This window comes from Hylobates moloch, unplaced genomic scaffold (assembly GCF_009828535.3).
Source record: "Hylobates moloch isolate HMO894 unplaced genomic scaffold, HMol_V3 SCAFFOLD_19, whole genome shotgun sequence".
Taxonomy (NCBI): domain Eukaryota; kingdom Metazoa; phylum Chordata; class Mammalia; order Primates; family Hylobatidae; genus Hylobates; species Hylobates moloch.
In genome coordinates, this window is record NW_026652294.1 from 75,347,369 (window position 1) to 75,375,017 (window position 27,649).

At 34.5% G+C, this 27,649-nt stretch overlaps 1 protein-coding gene across 18 annotated transcripts in view; it reads left to right on the forward strand.

The window, feature by feature from the left end:
* RFX3 (regulatory factor X3) overlaps positions 1–27,649 on the forward strand; it is a 315,107-nt gene that overhangs the window by 166,798 nt on the left and 120,660 nt on the right. For all 18 annotated transcript variants that reach the window (XR_009211123.1, XM_058431608.1, XM_058431617.1 and 15 more), the window contains one exon: positions 20,493–20,590. Coding sequence is in view for 17 of the 18 variants with exons in the window: in XM_058431608.1 (XP_058287591.1) it covers positions 20,493–20,590 (98 nt within the window). In the remaining variant the exon portion in view is untranslated. The remainder of the gene's footprint in view (positions 1–20,492; positions 20,591–27,649) is intronic.

The window sequence follows — 27,649 nt, forward strand, 5'->3', positions numbered from 1 at the left end:
CTAATCTTGGTTGAGGGGGAGGCATTTTTAGAATTCTCCTTACCCTACCACTTTGAAACCTATTATCAATCTTCATAATACTTTACTCATAGCCAGTGAGCTAGAGTGAAGCATATAACTCACATATGAAAGGGCATTAAGAAGGCCTAAATTTTAAAATGAGAGTTTTGCTACAAAGGATATATGGGGAAACTACTACTTTTTTGAATGAGAATGCTCCTTATTATAAATAATTCATTTATCTCCCAAATGCATGCATGATTTCAATGCAATCCAACTGAAACACCTAGATGACTTTTGAATGTACATAAGAATAGCAAGAAAGAAAGAAAGGAAAGAAAGAAAGAAAGAGAGAGAGAGAGGAAGAAAGAAAGAAAGAAAGAAAGAAAAAAAGAAAGAAAGAAAGAAAGGGAAAGGACTTGTTTTATTTAATCCCAGGAGATACTCTACAGTTATGGTAATCAAAACTGAGTAATATCAGACCAGGAATAAATAAGCACATCACTGTATAAATGAAAAGTTAGTTCATGATGTTCATTAATAGTAAAATAGTTAAGCTTCGTCTATACTATGGAGTACTCTAAAACCAAAGTAGTTGGTACATGTATGTATGTGTAGACACACACGTATACACACACCTGGAAACAGCTCCAAAGATGTATTGTTAAGTGCAAAAAAACAAAAAACAAACAAGAAGTAGGAAAGCACAGATATCTCACCTAGGTTCCTATACTATATGTACTCTCCTATAAAAAGACACTGCATCGGGGCATAAAATGCTCACCTATGGTGTTTCCCTTGTATTTATGTTGGGTCCTGTAGCATATTCTCAATAGTGAGCTATGAGCAACAGTACCGTGTGTTATTTGTGAGCCAAGACATTTAGGAGCTTGTATGCTTCTACATTCTCTCAGCTCCTGCAAGCCTACATCACAGTGACACAACTAAAAGGTGGTGGAACCTCTGTTAACCAGTGTCCCCAAGTGAGCGTGTGGAGCAGGACCTGCTTCACCATTAACTGCCACACAGACAGCCTCCCAGTGGTAACTCCTAAGTTAGAGAGTTAACTTAGAAACATTTTCTAAGTTAGAGAGGTAACTTTGGAGTTACCACTGGGAGGCTGTGTGCGTGGCAGTTAGTGTTAACTCTCCTAGTTAATGCAGACACAGATAAACACATGAGGATGAAGTTATTGGTAGGGGGTTGGAGGATTATATACCATTATCTGTGTGAAGTAGAATAGCAGGAAGTGTGAGCATAAAGGATGCAGTTGCATTTTACTTGGATTATTTCTTCGTTGTGTGAATACTTTATGAAACTATGTTTATATATAATTTTTGTTATCAGAATACTGGGATCAGTAAAATGCAATTCTCCTAAAAAGTTGGTAATATACTAGCAGTTTGCTTCAAGATTAACTTTACCTTTGCTAGAGGAATATTATGGTTGCTACTCTTTTTCTTTTCTTCAGGGATTTAGATGAATAGTAAGTTGATACAATGGAACAGATATTTTTGTTTTAATTCATGCATGAAATGTAAATCTCTAAAGTAGAAGTCTTTTGTTGGTGTCTTTATGAAGAGTATAATTTATAGTGTATGATATGCAGTGCATTATTTTCTAATATTCTATGTTTTGCAAACTACCTCATGATTTTTTGCTTTATCCAAGATGCCCACTATATTGTTACCTTTTTTTTTTTTTTTTTTTTTTTGAGGTAAGTCTCTCTGTCGCCAGGCTGGAGTGCAATGGTGTGATCTCAGCCCACTGCAACCTCCACTTCCTGGGTTCAAGCGATTCCCCTGCCTCAGCCTCCTGAGTAGCTGGGACTACAGGCGTGCAGCACCACGCCCGGTTAATTTTTTGTATTTCAGTAGAGACGGGGTTTCACCATCTTGGCCAGGATGGTCTCAATCTCCTGACCTTGTGATCCACCTGTCCCGGCCTCCCAAAGTGCTGGGATTACAGGCGTGAGCCACCATGCCCGGCCTGTTACTTTTTTTACTTAACTGTTTTCTGTAAAATTACTTAAAAGAATTAATTTAAAACAAAAACTTTGTACCTAAAATGAAAAGCCAGCATCTCTTGACATAAATATGATTTATCTTATATTCATAAAACTGAATATAGTAAAAATGAAATAATACTTATGAGATATGACTAGCTGCATTTGCTTAAAAAGACCCAGTCCTAAGACCTGCCTTCTCTTAAAAAGTGAAATTATTCTTCAATAGAACCTTGGTTAAGCTTAAGAAGGCTTCAGTTAACATACTGAGGATTGTAGAACCATATATTGCATGGAGAGATCCAAACCTGAAGTCAGCAAATGAACTAATCTACAGGCGTGGTTATGGCCAAATCAATAAGATGCAAATTGCCTTGACAGATAACATTTTGATTGCTCAATCTCTTGGTAAATATGGCATCATCTGCCTGGAGGATTTAATTCATGAGATCTATACAGTTGGAAAGCACTTCAAAGAAGCAAATAACTTCCTGCAGCCCTTCAAATTAACTTCTTCAGGAGTTGGAACGAAGAAAAAGACCGCCCATTTTGTAAAAGGTAGAGATGCTGGCAACAGGGAAGACCAGACAAACAGTCTTGTTAAATGGATGAGCTAAGGTATATCCCGTGATTGTTTTTGTAATCTAGTCAATTACTAAAGTGACTGCTTTCAAATTGAAAAAAAAAAAAAAGTGAAATTAGTAATTGTTATAGATGGTAAATGCTGAGACCTTCTCCTTGAAAAAACAGAATGATTTTAAAGAGAATTGAAAATGGGCAGGGTGCAGTGCAGTGGCTCATGCCTGTAATCTCAGCACGTTGGGAGGCCGAGGCCGGCAGATCATGAGGTCAGGAGATGAAGACCATCCTGCCCAACATGGTGAAACCCCGTCTCTACTAAAAGTACAAAAATTAACTGGGCATGGCAGCACGCACCTGTGGTCCCAGCTACTCGGGAGGCTGAGGCAAGAGAATCACTTGAACCCGGGAGGCGGAGGTTGCAGTGAGCTGAGATCCTGCCACTACACTCCAGCCTGGGTGACAAAGTGAGACTCCGTCTCAAAAAAAAAAAAGAAAAGAAAAGAAAATGGAGTTAAGTTTTTAGTATATGACTTATTGTTATTTAATGTCTTGCCTTTGTACTACCAATATCATTATTCCCATATTTGGGGAAACACTGGTATTGTGGGAGGAAATCTAGGATTAGAGTCAGAAGATCTGGAATCACTGCCAGCTGACACCGTGTCTTTGAGTTGTCATTGTATCTTTGTACTTATGTCACTATTTATAAAATGGAGATAAAAGTGCCTACCATTTTTGCTTCACCTTAGGATTTTTGCAAAGATCAAATGAAATATTATTGCATATCACTATTAATAATAGTATTAGCACTAGTTTAATAATCATGTATAAGTAAGAAGTTCTGTTATTTAGACTATAGTGCTTTGGTTGCAAACAAATAATTCATTCTCATAATTTCCAGTTCTATACCCTGAAAGAACCACCATCTTTATTTAACTCTCCTGCAAATATGCATAATATCAGTAGACACCAGGAATAAGTATGAATCTGTATCTATGTATTCACACCAGAAAATACATTTAAAGTACATGTTCTTATGGTCTCTCTAGAGTTGCCAAACTTAATTTTGTGCAGTTAGATATTTTGATGTGCTGCATACATTTATTGATATTTTATGTTTCTGTAGTTTCATTGATTATTAGAAAGACTAGAGGAGCCTCCTTTTACAAAGAACTCTCCTAATACTGCAGTAAGCTTGACATCTTTAGCTCATTTGCTGTTTCTGGTCACCACAGTATTATTTAGTAAATGCTTTTCCCAATAAATTATTACTTAGTTTGGTAGAATCTTAGCATTGGTAGGCTCTGCTAGGACCCAGGGGAAATAATGCTTAAGACAGTGTTATAATCCTGATAAAATGTTACTCACTTTGTAAGAAGTAATGGTTGTTATGTTCCTTTTGATTCACAAAAATAGGTTTATGTATTTTATGTAGTATCTATCCTGTTTTGTCACTGAGAAATTATTCTAAACTAAATCTTTCCTGAGTAAGATTCCTGCTCCCAGACATACTCCCCCTCTCGCCTTTGAATCTTGCTTTACTTCTTCCAAGTAGCTTCTGCTCTTTGATGCCAGTCTATTTTGGGAGAAATAAATGGTAGGCATCTAGGGATGATTTATTGAACTAATTCACTTCCATTTAATTCCTCCTTTCTCAGATGGTCACAAGGTCAAGAGAGCCAGGACTCTACTGCTATGTTAGCCTTCATATTATTCTTCTTAAGAAGTTCAAGCATAACACTATTACACTTACGCTGTCCTCACAAGTTAGAGTTGCCTATAGCAATCCTGTAGTTTTAGTAAATAATTCCTATAAAGCATAAGTTTCATGTTTAACTGCAACTCTGTATAAGCAGCAGGCTTTTGATGTTTATTGGATTTGAATCTGCTGGAAGCATCTGTTAAAGTCTAATGAAAGAAAACTATATCCAAAGAACTAAGACTTTCTGAAAAACAGAAGAAGCTACACGGTTTATAAGTGATAGGTTCATCTACCACAGGGGCAATGAGTGAATTTATAATGTAAATAAACAAATTCTATTTTCTACATAAAATGAATGCTGTCATTTAAATTAACAATACACTATTTTCTAATCTTTGACATTCATCACATTCTTTGACATGGAAGTGCTACCATTCCTGGAAGATTCACAGCAACTTTGTAATTAACATTGAATATCCAAGGAAGTCCTTTGTAAATTAATGTTAAAGATCCAGGGAAACTCCTGGCTCTTGGTCAATAAACACAGTGAGAAAGAATTTAAGTAATATTTTTTCCAACCCCCTTAACCATGCTTTTTGTTCTCTGTGATCCTGTGCTCATAAAGTATAAACATCCTTACCTACAAATTATACCAAACATTCATAATACTTGTAGAACTTGTTTTTGACAAGATTTATTAAATAGCCTGTGACTTATAATTTATTTTATTTTATTTTATTTTACTTTATTTTTGAGACGGGGTCTTGCTCTGTTGACCAGGCTGGAGTGCAGTGGCGCAGTCATGGCTCACTGCAGTCTCAACCTCCCGGGCTAAAGCAATCCTCCTGCCTTGGTCTCCTGAGTAGCTGGGACTACAGGTGGGTGTCACCATGCCCAGCTAATTTTTTATTTTTTTTAGAGGCAAGGTCTCCCTATGTTGTCTAGGCTGGTCTTAAACTCCTGGGCTCCAGTAATCCACCCATCTTGGCCTCCCAAAGTTCTTGAAATTTATTTTACTTTTTTTTTTTTTTCTAAAGAAACAAGGTCTCACTATGTTGCTCAGGCTGATCTTGAACTCCTGGGCCCAAGCAGTCCTCCCGCCTCAGCCTCCCAAAGTGGTGGAATGAGCCGTTGTGCTTGGTGCCTGCTTTTAACCAAGACTGAAAAAGCTGTTTTCAGGTTTATGATTTCTATTTTCATAACCCTTGCTTACAGAGAAAATCAGTTTTTCCCGTATGCTTTTTCTTTTCTTGTGTCTTCCATTCTACCATATCCGTACCGTTCTTCCGACTTTTTTACTTCTCTTTCCTCAATTGCTTCATTTCCCTATGGTTTTACTGGGCCAGAAATACCACCTGAGTTCTATTCCTTCTCTTTTCTCACAAGGTTACTTTTGTAGTTAACCTCCCTGCTGCTACTCTGGATGTCTTACTTCTCCACTGTCCTTTTATTAATAGCTGTTATAATTTGGGTCCTTTTTCCTTCTGTTTCACATTTGGTCAGTCACATAGCAGCCTCTACCATAACTGCTGTAATATCCCATGTTTTTAATCTGCTAAGAGCTCTCATATTTCTTGTAGGTCTATTAAAATGATCTTAATATAGTTTTTTGACATTTCTGAAAACTAAGGTTTGAAATGTTTGGTGCCAACCAAATGTGTGAGAAATGCTCTTCTGTGTGAGAGGCAATGAAGGCCTTGACATAATAAAGAAACTTTTGTAAAGAGACTAGTATTGTTCTTAGCTGACTAATAATCTTAACAATTATAAATGAACTCATTTACTATTGAAAAGGATTTCTGTTTTGAGGTGTGATTCATTTTATTTTTCTTGAAGCCTATCCAAAATAACATATTGTATAAATTTGTCCCTAAAATATACTAATTAATTCTGTTGAGCTAGCACATTTTCTTGTGGTATATAATTTGTTTTCGTATTCACGTTTTTATAAATAATACAAATTACAAAAAAAGTACACAAAATTAGCAAATGCATTTGTAATAGAATATTTGAATAGTAATACGAGGTGCTTCCATATATTTAAATATGCATCAGTAAGAGAGTGTTAACTTTTTTAATTCATCTAGTGTTTATGAATGTAAATACATCATGCATATATTTCTATTTGGGGGATAATTTTTTTTCCCTTCAGTTGACAGAATAAATTCTGGTACAGAATGTTATTACAGTCAGACTTCATTGCTGCCAACATACTGATGTGTACTAGGTAACCATTTAAAAATTAACTCAAGGTCATTTTAAACCTGATATCGTCAGGTCATTTTAATTCATTGAACACTTAATTATTGAAATTGCAGATTATTCCTGCTAATTCCACCTTTGTCCTTCTCTTTTCAGTTCACATTTTGCCCATTTCACGTTTTTTTTTAAATTTTAAAGTAGTGAAAAATATTTGTTTATTTTCTTTGGAAATACTTCTGGGAATTTATTTTCGGAAAGGCAATGAAACTGAGATGATTAATTTCATAGAGAGTTTATTTAATTATCTCTTCCCTAAGTGCTTAGATAGTACAAATAGTAAATGTGTCAGTCTAAAGACTTCACAAAGATGGGTAGAAAATAAAATTATTGGGGATGGTAATGAAATGACTACAAGATGCTGGTTTCCCCATCTCTTTTAGAAGTGCTAACCTGAATAGTTCCTGCGCTAAGATAATGGCAACTAAAATAGAAAATAAGCTTTAATAGATAACTTAGTAAATATTTGAACAAAAATTAATGTTTAACATAGTAGCAGCTAATATTTGAACAGTTTGAATCACAATTGATCATTTTAGAGAGAAAAAATAGCATGCAACTTTACTTTAAAATTTCACCTTTGGTTTTTAACGATACGCTAATGGTATTAAAAGTGATCATATCAGTTCACTTTGAAAAAATAAACGTTTTTTTCATTATTTAAAAAAATGGACATCCCCATTTAGAAGATTCTATCAATTTTATAATATTCTCTGGGCATTGTTTGTTATTGAATAATTATTAAATATAGTGTGTTTGCCCTGTGCTGAACTCTGGGAACATACCAACAAATATAAAAAATGTTCCTGCTCTATATATGCACTTGGGCCAGGGCTAGGGATGGGCTGGAATTCTCTTATTCTCATTTCCCATCTTGTGTCTGGTTGTATACATCCTGATAGACTGGCTCGGTGGCCACAGTTCTGTTCCTGGACCTGACTGACTTGACTTTGGGTAGAAGAGAGCGTATCTATGGCTTTGCAATCCACCTTTACTATTATAACAAAGGCAGAGCCTCACTGCCTAAACAACAACAACAACAACAACAACAAAACAAATAACAAACTCTAAACTAAAAACTAGGGTAAAGAAAAGGTTCTTGAGGCTCTTAACTTCTTAACTTCTCACGGGTAGAATGAGATATGTATACATAAGATACTTTCCCTTTTTTGGTTCCTCTTTTCATTGTTTGCCCTTTTTTAATCCCTCTTTACTTCCTGCATTATCTTTTACCTTTGAAAAAAATCCCTTCTCAAATTACAAGCAGTATGCCCAATTCCATTTCTTACCTTCACCAAATTGTTTCGAGGGCCTCGTAGGCCCAGATTCTTAAAGGATGGCAGAAAAACCACACATATCAGATGATATGGTTTGGCTCTGTGTCCCTACTCAAATCTCACCTTGAATTGTACTAATCCCCATGTGTCAAGGGTGGGACCGGGTGGAGATAATTGAATCATGGGAGCAGTTTCCCCCATGCTGTTCTCATGATAGTGAGTGAGTTCTCATGAGATCTGATGGTTTCATAACGGGCTTTCCCCTTCGCTTGGCATTCTTTCTTCTTCCTGCCGTCATGTGAAGAAGGTCTTGTGTTTGCTTCCCCTTCTGCCATGATTGGAAGTTTCCTGAGGCCTCTCAAGCCCTGTGGAACTGTGATTTAATTAAACCTCTTTCCTTTATAAATTACCCACTCTCGGGTATTTTTTGATAGCAGTGTGAGAATGAACTGATACACTGGATAATAATAAAAATGGTGTTACCTCCAAAATATGCTGTAATTCAGTATTTTCACTATTTAATTTGGTCTTCCATTCACTTTGTCAGTTTGTTAACTTGGTAGGTAGTGTAAAGAATTATGCCCTATTTGTATAGTACAACTATACAGTTGTAATGTAAAGTCTCCATGTGATCAAGAGACATATTTATATATTGCTGTCCTAGACGAGTCAGCTAGCATCTATCCAGATTTTTTTTCCAAGATTCTTGACATTTTCCCATTTTCATTTCTACTTTAATTATAGAATCTTATGATTTTAAGGGACCCTTGATGAACATTTATTGTACACATTTATGGCTGAAACCAAATGGAATCTAAAGATGAAATTTGCACAGACGTAAAGAGAAGACTCTTGTTTATGAAGTATTTCATAATTTCACCAATTATTCAAGATGTATTATAATTGTCATACAGACTTAAACCATGATTTGTATCTAAACTTAATTGCTTTGGATCCTCACAGTAACCCTTTTGATAGATTAGATATCATTTTTATTTTATACACAAGGAAATCATTGCTTAAAGAAATAACTGACTACCCTAATATCCAGTATCAGCACAAGAACCTCTTAATTTCAAATTAACCAATTTTTCCACCTCACCATATTGGCCACCATGAAGGAAACCAGTTGAGAATCTGAATTACTACTAAGCTATGTGCTACCACCTGTGTATTCATAAATCCTGAGAGCAAAATGAAAGAAATAGTCTCTTGTGGGATAAAATAAGTTACAGAAGACCTTTTAGAGAAACTAATTTTTTAAATATATATTATAGTTTTGCATATTTCGGGGATACATGTGTTATTTTGATACACATATGCAATGTGTACTGAACCAGTCAGGGTAGTTGGGATATCCATCACCTCAAACATGTATCTTTTCTTGGTATTGGGAACATTACAATTCTTCTAGCTATTTTGAAATATATAATAAATTATTGTTAACTAAAATTTCCCTACTGTACTACCAAATACTAGAACTTACTACTTTTATCTAACTGTATTTTTGTATCCATTAACCAACTTCTCTTCATCCTCCCTCCCTCATTTGCCTTCCCAGCCTCCAGTGAAATTTGGTTCTAATATAAGCAATTAAATAAAAATTCTCTCTAAATACTGCTTTCCTGCGTGCCACAAATTTTATGTTGTGTTATTATCTTTAAATTCAAAATATGTTCTAATTTCTCTTGTAATTATAACTGCAAAAATAAAAATATTATGTTGTTTAAAAATTTAGAAAAGTAGAGAAACTAAATTTTTAATTAGGCCTCAAAGGAAATAGTGGATTTCTATTGGTTGATGAGATAATTTATGTAGAGAAAACAATATAAGCGATGAGAAGGTAGCAAGAATGTACAAGATTTTAATGGATGATTATAAAGGAGCAGAGAGGCTATGTTTGAAAATATCCATCAAGATTTACATATTATTAATGAAATGATTTTCTGTCCTGGTTATTTTGTTTTTATCTAAAATATGATTGGGATGCACTTAATAATTTAAACAGAGGCATTATATTATGAGAAAAGTGAGTATTTTTGAAAGTGCTAAAGATCTGTCTCCTACTATTAAATATAGTATTTGTATTTTTTTCTATAGATGCTTTGTCAGGTTAAGGAAATTTCTCTCTATCCTTAGCTTACTGAGTGTGTGTGTGTGTGTGTGTGTGTGTGTGTGTGTGTGTGTGTGTGTGTTTAATCATGAATGGACGTTGAGTTTTGTCAAATGCTTTTCTGGCATTTATTGAGGTGATCATGTGTTTTTCTCTTTTATATTGTAAATATGGTAGATTGTATTTATGGGTTTTTAAATATTAAACTGGCATTGCATTCTTGGGTTAAACCCTACCTAATTATGATGTATTGTCTTGTAAATATATTATTAGATTAGATCTACTTATATTTTGTTAAAGATTTTTGCATTTAGGTTTATGAGAGACATTAGTTTGTAGTATTCTTTTCTTGTAACGTCTTTTCCAGTTTGGGTCTCACTTTTAGGCTAACCTCATAAAAACAGTTGGGAGAGGTTCTGTTGTTCGCTGTTTTTTAAAACATTTGTGTTAGATTGGCAATTTTTTTCTTCTTGACGTGTTTCCTACAATTTACCAGTGAAGCCATCAGGGCCTGGAGTTTCCTCCCTGGGAATAAATTCAAGTTTACATATATGATTTGGGATTGGGTATTTTGGGGCCAGTTTTGGTCATTTGTGTCTTTTATAAACTTTGTCCATTTCATCTTAGTTGTTGAATTTATTGACACTACATTGTCTTTATTATCACCTTTTTAAAGATGTATAGTGACGTTTCCCCTTTCATCCTTGGAATTTGTAATTCGTGTCTTCTTTTTCTCTTTGATAAGTCTGCCTTGCTGTTTATGGTTTAAATTTTTTTTTCTGTTTTCAGATTTTTATTTATTTTATTAACTTCCTTCCTTCCTTCCTTCCTTCCTTCCTTCCTTCCTTCCTTCCTTCCTTCCTTCCTTCCACTTATTCTAGGTTTGATTTATTCTTCAATTTTTAACACAAAGTGGAAACTTAGGTTATTGCCTTAGATTTTTTCCCCCTAAAATATATATTTAAAGTTATAAATTTCCCTCTATGCGAGGCTCTGGCTGCACTCTGAAAATTATGATGTATTTTCAGTAACATTCAATTCAATACATTGTCTAATTTCCCTTGTGATTTCTTCATGATATAAACCATAGATTATATTAATAAGTATATTGTTCATTTTACCAATATTTTGGACTTTTTAAGATATTTTTTTGTCCTCGATTTCGAATTTAATGTTTTTGGTCAGAGAGCATGCTCTGTATTGTTTTAATATGTTTACATTTGTTGGGACTTGTTTTATTCCTCATTGTTTGAACTTTCATGATGCATGTTCATGTGCATCAGAGCATGCCTGTTCTGCTGTTGTTACATAGATTATGACGTGAAAGTCATTTTGGTGAAGTTGATTGTTAATTTCTATATTCTGCATGATTTTCTGTCTTTTTTGCATATCAACTTTGGAAAAAAGAACGCTGAAGTCCCTGGTTGTAACTGGGTTTTAAAATTTTCTTCTTTCCGTTATGTCAGTTTTTGCTTCATGTATTCTGAAACCCTGTCTTTAGGAGCAAACACATATAGGATTTATTATTTCTTGATATTTTTCTTAATGAAATATTTCTCTTTTCCTCTGGTAATATTCTTTGTCCTGAAGTCTACTTTGACTGATATTAGTATAGCCAGTCCATTTTTTCTTAATAATTGGCATTTGCAAGATTTATCTCTTTACATCCTTTTATTTTCAACCTGTTTCTGTATATTTAAAGTGTGTTTTGGTGGATAGCATATAATTGGATCTCACCCATTTTTAGCCACTCTGACAATTAGGATATGAATCTTGTAGATTCCAGGTAATTATTGATATGGTTTCATTTAATTCTAGTGTCTTGTTATTTGTTTTTTATTTGTCCCATCTGTTCTTTTATTTCCTTTATTTTTGCTTTCTATTAGATTTGTTCAGTGTTTTCTAGTATGACACGCTGTATTATTTTTTTCTTTAGTATTCAACGATTTAAAAAATATGTATTTATCACAGTCTGTGTTCAACCAATAATTTACCACTAAATATATATGAATATTATAAAAGAATATTTTCATTTCCCTCTTCTGTCCTTTGTGCTATTTTTGTCATTCATGCATTTCACTTCTACATATCTTGTAAGCCCCATTAGGCATTGTTATTATTTTTGCTCTGTGTAGTCAGAAAAGTAAAAGATAAGAAAACAAAAAATCCCTGTAACTTTTTACAGAAGAGTAAAAGATAACAAAAAATCCCTATAACTTTTTACTGAAAAGTAAAAGATAACAAAAAATCCCTATAACTTTTTACAGAAGAGTAAAAGATAACAAAAAATCCCTATAACTTTTTACTGAAAAGTAAAAGATAACAAAAAATCCCTATAACTTACCTAAAAATTTATTTCTGGTGTTTCTCATTTCTTTGTGTAGATCTGAGTTTCTATCTAGTATTCTTTTTCTTCAGTCTGAAGAACTTCTTTTGTCATTATCTTCATTGGCTGTCTGCTGGAGAAGTATTTTTGTTTGTCAGAAAAAGGATCCTCTCTTCATTTTTGAAGGCTATTTCACTGGTTATGGAAATTTAGTTTGAAATATTTTTTCTCTCACTACTTTAAAACTGTTATTTTTTGTCTTAGACTTGCATTATTTTTGACTGAGAAGTTTTGAGTCATTCTAATATTTGCTGCCTAGTATCTATCTTTTTTCTGTCTGCTTAATTTTTTTCTCTTTATTACTGGGGCTAGCATATTAATTATAATGCACTTTCGTTTAATGTTCTTTATTTATTTTTTTAAAATGTTTTTTGGTAGAGATGGGGTCTTGCTGTGTTGCCCTAGCTAGTCTTAATTTCCTGGCCTCAATTGATCCTGCTACTTTGGCTTCTTTGTCTGTACATTGATGATGTTCTTCTATTCGTGTTTATCATTTCAATCGAATTTGGAAAAATAAATCTACCACTATTTTTTATTTTATTTTATTTTATTATTATTATACTTTAAGTTTTAGGGTACATGTGCACAATGTGCAGGTTTGTTACATATGTATACCTGTGCCATGTTGGTGTGCTGCACCCATTAACTCATCATTTATCATTAGGTATATCTCCTAATGCTATCCCTCCCCCCTCCCCCCACCCCACACCAGTCCCCAGAGTGTGATGTTCCCCTTCTTGTGTCCATGTGTTCTCATTGTTCAATTCCCACCTATGAGTGAGAACATGCGGTGTTTGGTTTTTTTGTCCTTGCGATAGTTTACTGAGAGTGATGATTTCCAGTTTCATCCTTGTCCCTACAGAGGACATGAACTCATCATTTTTTATGGCTGCATAGTATTCCATGGTGTATATGTGCCACATTTTCTTAATCCAGTCTATCGTTGTTGGACATTTGGGTTGGTTCCAACTCTTTGCTATTGTGAATAGTGCCGCAATAAACATATGTGTGCATGTGTCTTTATAGCAGCATGATTTATAGTCCTTTGAGTGTATACCCAGTAATGGGATTGCTGGGTCAAATGGTATTTCTAGTTCTAGATCCCTGAGGAATCGCCACACTGACTTCCACAATGATTGAACTAGTTTACAGTCCCACCAACAGTGTAAAAGAACCACTCTGTATTCAATATGTTTTCTGTTACTTCTCTGTCTGGGACTACTAAATGCTATCCCCTAGTTCATTGATACTTTATTTCTCATCATTTCTTTTTTGCCTCTGTTCTTCATGGTAGGTAGATTTTATTGCTAAGCTTTCATTTTAAGGGGTCTTTTCTTCATTGTATTATCTGCTTTTAATCCTAACCAGTGAAATTTTAATTTTAGATATTGTATTTTCCTACTCTACAAATAGTACTTGGTTCTTCTTTGTAGCTTTCTTTTTTTCTCATCATGTTCATGTTTTCCCTTAAATCATGAGTCTATTCATAATAGCTGTTTTAAAGTTTCTGCCTTCTAGTTCATTTATATCATTTCAAGGTCTGTTTCTATTGATTGATTTTTCTCCTGATTACAGGTCACACTTCCCTGCTGCTTTATATGTCTAATTTTGTTTTTCATTGTGTGCTAGGCGTTATGATTCTTACGGTATTGTAAGTCTGGATTTTGCTGTCTTCCTTTAAACATATTACATTTTGTTTTAGGTAGTCAGTTACACTGCTTGTAATTCAGACATTGTCAAGGCTTGTTTTTTAGCTTCATTAAGATGAGCCTAAAGTTGTCGTTACTCTAGAGCCAGTACAGCCCTACTACTAAGGCTTTACCCCTTCTGGTATATCTACAGAATGCCCTAGGTGTTCACTAAAGTCTTACCACTATGGGTAGTCACATCTTAAAACATCTCTGCACCTTACACGTGTGCAGTTCAGAAAGTGATGAGAGATTCTTTTGGGTCTGTTGCTGTCGTTTTCTCTAATGCCTTCTCTAATACTCTGCTCCCACATTTCAGCTGCCGTTAAGCCTTCCCATTTCTAATCTTTGTTTCCTTATCTCAGTGAGACCATCATTCTGTCCTAGTTTCTCTGTTCCTGTTCCGCAATGTGGAAAATGATTCTAGGTCAGAAGCCAGGATCATGGCAGGATTCACCTTGTTTGTGTCCGTTCTCTTAAGGATCACCATCTTATGATGCCTTTTGTCACATGACTGAAAACATTATTTTACATATTTTGTCAAGTTTTCTGTTTGTTTCATGTGGCAGGGCATTTCCAGTAGTATTTACTCCAGCATGGCCTGAAGTGGAAGTCTTATAAACTTTCAATATGTTTTAATATGATGTGTAAGGTGTTTAATGTGTAAGGTGCAAAGATGTTTAAGATGTGATCAGGCATAGTGGTAAGACCTTAAGTATGATTTTATGTTTAATATGATTTTAATATGTACATAATATATTAATTCATTTTCACTTATAAAATCTAAGAGCAATATAAATATGCAGAATAAACGATGATAGTTTTTTCACCCCTCTCACCTCTTTTCATGTCACTCAGCAGAGTTATCGTTTTTAGAAGTTTGGTGTATATCCTTCTATTCTTGTTTATATGAATTTGTATACACATACGAACATATATGCTGATATGTATATATATATCTGCACACACACATACACACATTTTATTTGTTTATGTTTATATATTCATAAATTTATTTTTGTAAACACAAAGCTTAATCATACTGTAAGAATAAGTATTGTTCCACAACATACTTTTTAAACTTAGTAATATGTATTGGCAATCTTGCTACTAAAATACATATATATCTTACTTTATTCTTTTATATCAGCCATGTATTCTATGGAATGGTTGAACTAACATTCACTTGATAATGTCAGATTTCATCATCGTTAAGGTTTTCCTTTTTCTTATAAATTAAATATTTTTTGAAATTTTTTTGTACAGCAACTCTTCAGATATTGAGTTTTCTTGTTGAATAAATTCACAAAAATGTCAAATGATATGCCTGTTTATAAATTACCGTTAAATTGCCTAAAGAACCTGTTTATATTACTACTAACTATATGTAAGCATGCTTGTTTTCTTAAAATATTGTCTTTAATTAATATAATCCCTTTGGTAATTTTTATAGTTCTAGAGAGTAAAAAGTAGTTTTCTTTTCATTTGAAGTTATCTGATTACGTTTAATGTTGAGCTTTTAACATTTACATTTATTGTTCATCTGTAATTTTAATTTTGTGACTCACCCACCTGTGTTCTAACATGTTTTAGTTCCTTTTTTATTGATTTATAGGGAGTATTTATGTATGTGGGATACTATACCTTATTAAGTATGTTGCAAACTATTTATTCAATTATATGTCTAGATTTTGTACTTTGTTTATGTTGTTAGTTGTCCTAAACTGTCTTTTTTGTTGTTGTTGTTGTTGTTGTTGTTAGTTCAAATCTGACTGGCTTTTATGGTATCTGGCTCTTGAATGTTTCTAGGGAGGTTTCTTCATTTCTAGTCTATAAATATTGGCGTGATTTTATTTTATTCTATTCATTTTTATATTATTTAAACTAGTATATGTTTATATATTTACATATATATGTGCATACACACTTTAAAAAAAAGATTTTAGTTTCTTGAGAACACTTCATTTTTCTAAAGCACCTTTAGTATTACTGCAAAATTGAGAGGAAGGTAGAGAGATTTCCATAAAACCCCTCGATTCACACATGAATAGCCTCTTCCATTATAAACATTCCCCACGAGAGAAGTACGTTTGTTATAACTGATGAGCCTACATTGACACATCATTATCACCCAAAGTCTAAAATTTATATTAGAGTTCATTCTTGGTGTTGTATGTTCTATGGTTTTGAACAAATGTGTAATGACATGTATCCACCATTACAGTATCATGCAGAGTAATTTCACTGTTCTACAAATCCTGCGGGCCCTGCCTGTTCATCTCTCCTTTCCCCCAGTGGCTGGCAGCCACTGATCTTTTTACTGTCTCTGTCATTTGGCCTTTTCCAGAATGTCAGATAGTTGAAATCCTACAGTATGTAGCCTTTTCAGATTACCTTCTTTCACTTGGTCATATGCATTCAAGTTCTCTCATGTCATTTCATGGCTTGGTAGTTCATTTCTTTTCAGTGCAGAATAATATTCCATTATTGGAATTAATGAAAACAATATTTCATTGTTTTGATGTGTAGTGCAGTTTATTCTTCCATCCACCTTCTGAAGGACATCTTGGTTGTTACCAAGTTCTGGCGAGTAGGAATAAAGTTCTTATAAATGTGTATGCTTGCTTTTGTGTATACATAAGTTTACAACTCCTTGGGTAAATACCAGGGAACGTGATTACTGGATCATATGACTAGATTATGTTTAGTGTTGTTAAGAAACTACCAACGTGCCTTCGCAAGTGTCTGTACCATTTTCCATCCCTCCCAGCAATGAATGAGAGTTTCTATGTTTCTCACATTCCTGCTAGCATTTAGTGTTGTCAGTGTTCTGGATTTTGGCCATTCTAATTCAGCATTTTAGATTTTGGTATCTTATGATGGGAGAATATTTTCATATCCTTATTTGTCATCTCTATTAAGGTCTTTGCCCCTTTTGAAATCAGCTTGTTTATTTTCTTATTGTTGAGTTTTAAGAGCTCTTTGTAAATTTTGGATAACAATCCTTAATCAGATCAGTATTGCAAATATTCTCCCCCAGTTTGTGGCTTGTCTTTTCATTTTCTTCACAGTGTCTTTCAAAGTAGAAATTTTCCATGTTAATGAAATCCAGCTTGTGAATTATTTGTTCCATGAATTAGACCTTTCGTGTTATATCTAAAAAGACATCACCAAACCCAAGGTTATCTAGATTTTCTATACATTTTTTTAACGGGATTATCAATCTTTCTCAAAATTTTGGATGCTCATTTGTCTTTGGTTTTGCGTATTATATGTTTAACCTTGCAAGCAGGTTTACAATTTTATTTAAAAGTATTTTTATCACTTCTGAATTTTGTAGTGAGGAAAATTTTTCATAATTCCAAGTAAAAAGGAATATATTCCTTTTTTATTTTATGTCATGACGTATCATACTTGAATGATCTTCAAATTTATTCTATATTGTTAACTTTAAGAAGCAAGGTTTAGAACAGTGTGTATAAAATGCTGTGTTTTTTCTTAGAATGAGGTATGTATGTATTCACACGTGGATGCTTCTATACACATTCATACACATTTGCATGTATGTCTAAAAAGATATAGAGAAAAAGAAAGGCAATTAAAGGATAAACCTAAAAATAGTGAAAATGGTTACCTATGGGGGGTGCAGGGGGCAGTAAGTATGATAGAAGCAACAGGGATGAAAGGAGGATCATCTGTCCAAATATATTCCTTGTTTTATAGTTTTGGCTTTGGAACCACATAGATATTTCATGTAATCATAAAGCAAAATTAAATCAAAATTAAATACAGCAAATCCTAAAATTAAAAAGAAAATTAAACCCATGAATTTAACTGTGTATCAAGCTGATGACTTATTTTAAGTGACTTTATAGTAATACAATTATACATCTCTAGGGGCATATATCTTAAGGGCAGAAAAACTGAAGGAAACAAACAATATTTGATAATCAAATATTAGTAACATGATATTTTTATTTTGAAACCATAAAATTTCATGCAAATAAGTAATCATGTTAAAATCTCTAGTAACCAAAATTTGTATCATAAGAGCAAAGATGGACAAATATATCCAAGATATATTTAATTTGTATATATTTAAAATTCAGTGAAAAAATTACTATGAATTTATGATATGTATTTTTATCCTTCAAAAAATATGTGTATTTCTAGCTTTATTCAATGAAAAGACCTAGAAATATGAATAGCATCCTAGCAGCACGCATTAATGGGTCCCAAATGTAGTCTTTGAATACCATTTTCCACTAAGAAGAACCAGGGCTTTTTTGAAGAAATGTCTGATTCCAGATCTTGAGTAGGAGATATGACATAAGCCTGGAACATCTTGTTATAACAGAAAGTAGCAGAGCTAAGAAAGATGGTGGAGTTATGTCATAGGAACCAGCTAGAAGAGACTACCATTGGCCAACAATGGGACAATTTTAGCAAGAAAAAAAGATTGCTAGGATTGAAAATCATTAAATATGTTCAAAAGCTGAGGATCATAAGGATACAAACAAAAACAAAATAAAAAACCACACCGATCACCTCTGGAGGGTACTGGGGGATAAAGTCATTTTCAGTACTGTAATATAAAAAGAATCATGTACTTATCCTATTCTTCCCATAAAAACTTTATTTCAAAGTAACTAAATAATTAATGAGAGGAATTTATTCTTCATAGAAGGATTTTGCTAATAAATGAAGAAAGAATAATAGAATTAGACTACCGCAAGTTTACAACCTTTATTTATTAACATAGTATCTGTAGGAAATGATCATCAATGGCTACTAATATCCTCAGGTGAAACGTGGATAGGGAGCAGGATAGTATTAATAGATAGACCCAGCTGACAACATATGACTCCACTAGTCAAACAACATTGCAGAGGGACCGCCAGTTGTTATATGTCAACTGATATGGTACAATATGAAGTACACAACTTTTAAAAAATTGAACTTGTTCAAACCCCAACATATACCAGTTTATACAGCATACATGGAATAGAGGAACATATTAAATAACATTTCAGGATGCTGTTTATCAAATCTAGATGCCAGAAATTCTCCAAGATAAATGACCCAGTTTCTTGAGTAAGTAATAGACAGGAAATAAAAAGGATGAGGGAACTTGGAGATTCAAAGAGAAAGAAAATATAAACCCAAATGCATTATTATGTAGACCATGTTTGGATCTTACTTTGAAAAACTCAATAATATAGTGATCGGACTCGTCAGGGAAATTTTAACAATGACCAAGTTTTAGATGATGTTAAGGAACAGTTAGTGTTTACATGTGATATTATTGTGTTCATGCTAAAAACAATTCCTATCTCTTAGAAATACAAATGAAAATATTTACCAGTGAAATGATATAATCTCTGGAATTCCTTTTTTTTTTTTTGAGACAGATTTTTGCTCTTGTTGCCCAGGCTGGAGTGCAATGGCACAATCTCGGCTCGCTGCAACCTCTGCCTCCTGGGTTCAAGTGATTCTCCTGTCTCAGCCTCCCAAGTAGCTAGAATTACAGGCATGCACCACCATGCCTGGCTAATTTTGTATTTTTAGTAGAGACGGGGTTTCATCATGTTGGTCAGGAGGCTGGTTTTGAATTCCTGACCTCAGGTGATCCAGCTGCCTCCACTTCCCAAAGTGCTGGGATTACAGGGGTGAGCCACCACACCCGGCCTTCTGGAATTGCTTTTAAATAATCCTGTGAAGGGAATAAACAGAAAAGATCATTTATCCTGGATGACAAGTACATAGGGTTATTACAGGATTTTTTACACATTTGAGTGTTTGAAATTTTCTATTATGAATTGTTCTTAATTTTAAAAAATCAGCTTTATTATTTTTTATTAAACTGGAATAGAATTTCATAAGTTACCAAAATAAGAACTTTCTTTTTTTTTTTTTTTTTTTTTTTGAGACAGAATCTCACTCTGTCACCCAGGCTGGAGTGCAGTGGCACAATCTTGGCTCACTGCAACCTCCACCTGCCGGGTTCAAGCAATTCTCCTGCCTCAGCCTCCCGAGTAACTGGGACTACAGGCGCATGCTGCCACGCCCGGCTTGTTTTTTGTATTTTAGTAAAGACGGGGTTTCACTGGGTTGCCCAGGCTGGTCTTGAACTCCTGAGTTCAGGCAATCTGCCCACTTTGGCCTCCTAGAGTGCTAAGATGACAGGCGTAACCCACCGTGCCTGGCCAAGAACTTTCATAATTTTAAACCTGAACAGTTGAAATGTGTCTGTACATTTATACCTGCAGGAATGTTACAGAATTTATTCAGCATAAATGTTGTAGTTGCTCTGGAACCAACAGGTGCTTATCTTAAAACTATGGCATGAATCTAATAGTTTTTCTTAAGCCATTCTCACATTTATCAATAATACCAGAGAAACCTTTGAGGTAGATTTAATGCTCTGTGTTCTTCCTATCATACCTACCTCTTACCAAGGTCCTAATATTTGTTTTTCAGGTACAGCAGGTACAGACTGTGCAGCAGGTACAACATGTCTATCCAGCTCAGGTGCAGTATGTGGAAGGAAGCGATACTGTGTATACCAATGGAGCAATGTAAGTTTATATGTGGAAGTCGTTTTAATTCCCCCCACTCAGAGAAAAATAATGTACTTTTGAACATCTCCCCCTATTCCAGATTGTTTCCTTGTTTTCAAAGTAATTTTCTACTAGAACAGAGTTATTGAAATTAATCTGATGTTTAGAGCTTTTGTCTATATTTATTAAGAATATGTGCCCATTTTCCTTTCACTTAACCCCATAGGATATTTTAAATTGTTAAAAGTCTTATGCCCTTTAATAGTTCTTCTTATGTAGAGAAAAAATGTATATACCCCTTGTTAGTGGTATCTGTATTTTAATGATAGCTTCTAAACTCTATGCCTTTTGTTTTTATATACAAGGTCAATTTTTATGTGATGTATTTGCATGTAAATGAATGTAAAACTAGTATATTAGGAGTTTAGGATTTTTGAACATTTTGAAAATAAGATATTCCACATAAAAATGCCTGATAATAAGTCTTACTTTCCTATCTAAACCTGCCCCCTGCCCGAAACCAGCTTATCTCTTTTGCATCAACAATAATATAAATTTGTAAATTTATTTTATTTGGGCTTCTTAGCTACTTTGGAATAAGATGCAGAATGTTATTATAAATAAAGGAACTAAGAATTATTGTAAGTCACGAAGATTGTTTCCAAATTGGGTTTTTTGTTTGCAACCCGTTGGCTTCCTTGGTTAACTTAAAATGAGTTCAGGTTCTCTCACTAACTCTTCTGCCCACCTCCCATCAATGTTGGTATACCCCGGGATGATAACCCCTGCTCTCTTTATTCTCTACTACATCTGCCCTTTCCTTGAGTGTTTTCATTTATTTCTGTGATGTCAACCTATAAGTTCCATGAAGGCAGGACTTTTTTTTGTTTTTATTCACTACTGTAATAACTCTTAACACCAGAAGTATGCATGACATGTGAGTTCAGTTGTTATCTACTATTATTATAACTAAAAACAGAATTCTGGTTAACTTTGTATTCGTTTTATAATTGTGACCAATGTACTTAAATATTCTGAGCTTTTTGTTACTGTTACCATGGAAGTGGAAGGAGAATAATCTCACTCTTATTGAGTTTTTGTAAGGATATAAGCAAATATATTTAAAGTACCTAATACAGAGCCTGGTACATAATAGATGATATAAAACTGGAAGCTTTTCATTGACTCTGACTTCTTTCTTTTCTTACTATATTTGGTCACTGAGTCTACCCACATCACTACTGCCTAACCCTACCTCCATTACCTACAAAATAAAATCTAACTTTCCACACTGGCATTCTCCACATTCCTACCTCCCTAGCCTTATTTTCTACCTTCTAGGCATAACCAACTTTGTGCATTTTTCCCCAAATATTCCCCTTTCATACTTCTATGTTTTTGGACATGTTGTTTTCTCTGCTGAAATAGCATTCTCTGTGTTCTCTCCTTTCCTCCCAATCTCCCTAAACCCAGTCTAGTGTGATCTTTATTGACAGACATGTCACTCCCTTCTTTGTGACATGGACCCTGAGTCTCCTTCTCTGCAGTTAGCTTATCCTTCCCTGATAAAGGTCAACATTATCCCCTGACTTTTGCTTACAGCATTGTACTATGAATGCTTCTTTATGTTTCCCATAGTAGGAAGAACTCTCCCTGAATGGGAACTTGGCATTTTGTTTTATTTACATTTGCTTAGGTGATTGGCACATAATAAAGTCAGTAAATTTCTGTTACCTTATTAAACCTCTACCTCTTTACCTATTTTAGACATACTGCGAATGTTTTTCACTCTACTTATTTGTTGTATAGGTCCAGGGCCCCCTGGAGCATGATTTTGGAATCTTCACCATAAACTTAAACTACTGTTGGCATTTATACCAAATGAAAAAGACGCCTGCCACTTCGACCTTTATGCTCTCAGGGAAAGTAAATGGCTTTCTAGACACTGTTAGAGGTCACCCAGTTGTCAGTTGTCATTTCATCTTTGTCTGTGACAAGTAGTAATGGTCACCAGCAGGGGAATGTGAGAATGGGAGTTTGTAGCTTTCATGTCTGTTGTGGTAGAATGTGACAAGGGAAAAGGGCAGTTGAAATGGGTATTGAGAGAGTTAATTGTATAGTACCTATCACAGTTATTTCTCATTTTGTACTGGTCCAAGCTAAGGTAGAGAGATTAGTCTGTTACCAGTTGAGCCGAAAATCTGAAATGCAAAATACTCCCAAATCTGAAACTTTTTGAGCACCAACATAATGCTCAAGGGAAATACTCATCATGCATTTCAGATTTTAGATTTTCAGCTTAAGGATGCTCAACTGGTAAGTATATAATGCAGATATTTCAAAATGTGAAGAAATAAAAAATTCGAAACCCTGCTTGTTCCAAGCATTTTGGATATAGGATACTCAGCCTGTAACCTCAGTTTATCAAAAGTGCTTTATGTATCATCTAAAGAATAGGAAGCACTCAATAAACACTAGTTACTGCTGTAAAATTATGCACTCATTATTTGTTGACATTTTTTGCTACTACTTATGATTCTAAATTCTGCATATTGTCTTGTGCATTTTTAAACTGCTTTACCACTGATATTAGGGTCTTCCACATAATAGGTAAACATGAGTTGAATGAATTCATTCATTCACAAAACCTTAGAAAAACAACATTTGTAAGGTAGGTTCTTTAAAACTATAGGACCCATTTAAGTGCAGAAATGATTCAAAGCAAATATCTAGTGCTAACATGTATTTTCTGTGGCCCACTAGCTCAGTTGGTTAGATCATGACTAATGAGGTCTAGGTCATGAGGTCATTTGTCACAAAGTCCAATTAGCTTTGATATGGTCTGTGTGGACTCAAATTGTATCCTCAACTCTAGCCAATAATGTCACAAATGTACACTTTTGGTCAAGAGGGAGAAGATGCATCTTTAAAAACCTTTCATTACTATCAAGGGTAATTTTTGACTAAAGGTTCTGTGGCATCATTTTTATACTTAATAAGGAAATGTCATTGTGTTGTCATGAATTATACTCAAAATTTTAGCAACTAGTGACCATGAATATTTTTTCTTAAATAGGACTAGAAAATTTTTTTCAGCATAAGCTATTTCAGTCTTTCTGTAATTTTATAGTGCTGACATTTGACTATTACAATTTTTGTCTCTAATGTTCATTTTAGGGTCTTTCTATGGCTTCTTTTTATTTGGCACACTTCCATGTATGTTAGGAAAGAATATTCCGTATTCTTCTATTCTACCACACTGAATTAACAGCAAGTTAGTGTTTGATCCCTGACTTGGATCACAGTCAGAGTCCCACTGCTGTGTGATAATAAATGCTTTTTGCTAATGATACTTCCAGAAGATAGGGACTCTGATCTTTATCATGAACCTTTGAGCACCCAGTACATGGCCCTACAACCTGTGCATGCTTAGTAAGTTCACTAATGCTCTTGTCACCAGCATCCCCATGTCATGTAGCCATAATGCATGGGGTCTCACTCAAGAGGTGATGACAGCTCTCACAGATATGTGTCGTCACTTATGAAAATGTGTAATCATTATAATTTGATGATACTAAAGTGTTTACCTGATTCTCCCTGTGAATATGTACAATTACTGCCAGCATAACAGGCTTCACAGTGTGGGTTAGTGAGTGAGGGAACATTTCAATTAAACAACTGAGACTGCTTTACAGCACTGTGTGTTGGAATAGAGTAGCTTTTTGCTCAAGGGAGAAGGTAATATAATTTACTTTTGCCCCTGTTTATTTTATGCTTGCTTCTGTAGGAACCCATGCTACATCATTTTTGTATTTCCTTGCAGTAGTTTTTCCAAGATTTCCCAAAGCCTTGATTATCATCTTTATTTCTATAAATTCTTACTACTTATGATATTTAATCATTTAGAACACCATGATTAAACCTGCTTGGAAACATTGCATACCATGTAGAGAGAGTTCATTTCAATGGAAATTTCTTGCTGTAGCTAAGAAATTTTTTTTTTAAATAAAATGATTTTTTTCTTCCCCCACTCTTTTTTGACTCATACTTCCCCCACTCGCTCCTACATCATGCTAGTCGAAGTGGAAATAGAGACATCATGCTGTATTATGGTCAAATTAAGAAATCTTTATTTTAAAGGATTTTCTTATATAAGCTACTCTTTGAAGCTTGCCCACTGTTTAGAGATAATCAGTATTTTAAAATGCAAAAGTATTCATTGTATGGATATCTGTTCTAGTAGTCTTCCTGTTGAGATTGTAGATTTCTCAACTCCAGTACATAACTTCTCATACCATGATCCATTATACATTAGTCCCTTAAGAGTTCTGTGGTTACACAAGCAGTGAAACACTGTGTGATTCACTTTCTCTTGAGAACCCTCAATTCCTGTTACCTTTTTAAAAGCCCTGAAAAGTCCTATTGAAATGCATAGAACCACAGAATACTTTTACCTGAGTAATATATAATAAAATCATGTTATGCTTTGGGAAATGGTACACTAATATATATTGACATTGAATAATTTAAAATCCATTTTTAAAGTACTATACTTATAGCCATCTCTTGAAAATCATGTATTAGTGCATTTTTGAAGTCATCTAATTATTTTCCCATACACTTTAAGTGATTAATAAGGAACCTTAAAAGGAATATTTCTTCAATCTCTTTTCTTCCTCTATAAGTGGAATATGAAATTTCAGTATTTGCAGGTGAAATTATGCTTTCTTCTTATTATTCAAATGCTGTCTCCTTAAGAGAAATGGTTACATGGAATTCTGTAATTGAGATGTGGAGGTGCTTTCTTCATTTATGCTTCTACGTATGTACACATTCTGACTGGTATAGGAATTGATTTGTGAATCCACTTGCCATTTAGATTTCAGTAATTGTATATGGCTGGTCACATAGAAATTTCTCTTGGAGAGAGGACTGCCCTTATGTGGAAAAGACCAGGGAAGGGCACCCTGTTCTCTCTCTAATACCTAAAACAATGGCCCGTGATCGGTGCTCAATCTATATTTGCTGAATGAATTAAATAAAGATTAGCATTTAATGATGGGTGAGACAGGAGCCGACTACTTGGTGGCTTGAAGTACCAGGGATAAAATGAATGAAACTGGATTGAGATACTGCTGACCACATGCTCTTCAGCCCCTTCCAAGCTTGCTTGCTTCTCCACATTACAGTACAATTGCCCTTATCAAGGTCATTGATGACCTTCAGTTGTTAAATCTAAGAGACATACTTCTAGATTAAATTTACTTAATCTCTAGCCATCAACCAGTCAGCCACTCTATCCTTAAATCAGTGTCTTTTTTCTGGCTTTTCTGACTCTATATTCTTTTTTCTTCCTTTCTTATTTGCTCCTCTTCATTCTTATTATTGGCCAGATAAGTTTTCTATGACTTTAGCTTCAGAAGCATATTGGTGTACATATTTCTCTGGTATTCTCCAAGAGAGACCACGTTTCTTCCACAACATGTATGACTATCTGTCATTCTCTTGACTATGATTCCTTTTGTTTTTTTTTTTTTTTGGCAAATCTATTTTATTTATTTATTTTTTTTTTATTATACTTTAAGTTTTAAGGTACATGTGCACAACGTGCAGGTTAGTTATATGTGTATACATGGGCCATGTTGGTGTGATGCACCCATTAACTCATCATTTAACATTAGGTATATCTCCTAATGCTATCCCTCCCCCTCCGCCACCCCACAACAGGCCCCGGAGTGTGATGTTCCCCTTCCTGTGTCCATGTGTTCTCATTGTTCAATTCCCACCTATGAATGAGAACATACGCTGTTTGGTTTTTTGTCCTTGCGATAGTTTGCTGAGAATGATGGTTTCCAGCTTCATCCATGTCCCTACAAAGGACATGAACTCATCATTTTTTATGGCTGCATAGTATTCCATGGTGTATATGTGCCACATTTTCTTAATCCAGTCTATCATTGTTGGACATTTGGGTTGGTTCCAAGTCTTTGCTATTGTGAATAGTGCTGCAGTAAACATACATGTGCATGTGTCTTTATAGCAGCATGATTTATAATCCTTTGGGTATATACCCAGTAATGGGATTGCTGGGTCAAATGGTATTTCTAGTTCTAGATCCCTGAGGAATCACTACACTGACTTCCACAATGGTTGAACTAGTTTACAGTCCCACCAACAGTGTAAAAGTGTTCCTATTTCTCCACATCCTCTCCAGCACCTGTTGTTTCCTGACTTTTTAATGATCGGCATTCTAACTAGTGTGAGATGGTATCTCATTGTGGTTTTGATTTGCATTTCTCTGATGGCCAGTGATGATGAGCATTTCTTCATGTGTTTTGTGGCTGCATAAATGTCTTCTTTTGAGAAGTGTGTGTTCATATCCTCTGCCCACTTTTTGATGGGGTTGTTTGTTTTTTTCTTGTAAATTTGTTTGAGTTCATTGTAGATTCTGGATATTAGCCCTTTGTCAGATGAGTCGATAGCAAAAATTTTCTCCCATTCTGTAGGTTGCCTGTTCACACTGATGGTAGTTTCTTTTGCTGTGCAGAAGCTCTTTAGTTTAATTAGATCCCATTTGTCAATTTTGGCTTTTGTTGCCATTGCTTTTGGTGTTTTAGACATGAAGTCCTTGCCCATGCTTATGTCCTGAATGGTATTGCCTAGGTTTTCTTCTAGGGATTTTATGGTTTCAGGTCTAACATTTAAGTCTTTAATCCATCTTGAATTAATTTTTGCCTAAGGTGTAAGGAAGAGATCCAGTTTCAGTTTTCCACATATGGCTAGCCAGTTTTCCCAGCACCATTTATTAAACAGGGAATCCTTTCCCCATTTCTTGTTTTTGTCAGGTTTGTCAAAGATGAGATGGTTGTAGATACGCGGCATTATTTCTGAGGGCTCTGTTCTGTTCCATTGTTCTGTATCTCTGTTTTGGTACCAGTACCATGCTGTTTTGGTTACTGTAGCCTTGTAGTATAGTTTGAAGTCAGGTAGCGTGATGCCTCCAGCTTTGTTCTTTTGGCTTAGGATTGACTTGGCAATGTGGGCTCTTTTTTGGTTCCATATGAACTTTAAAGTAGT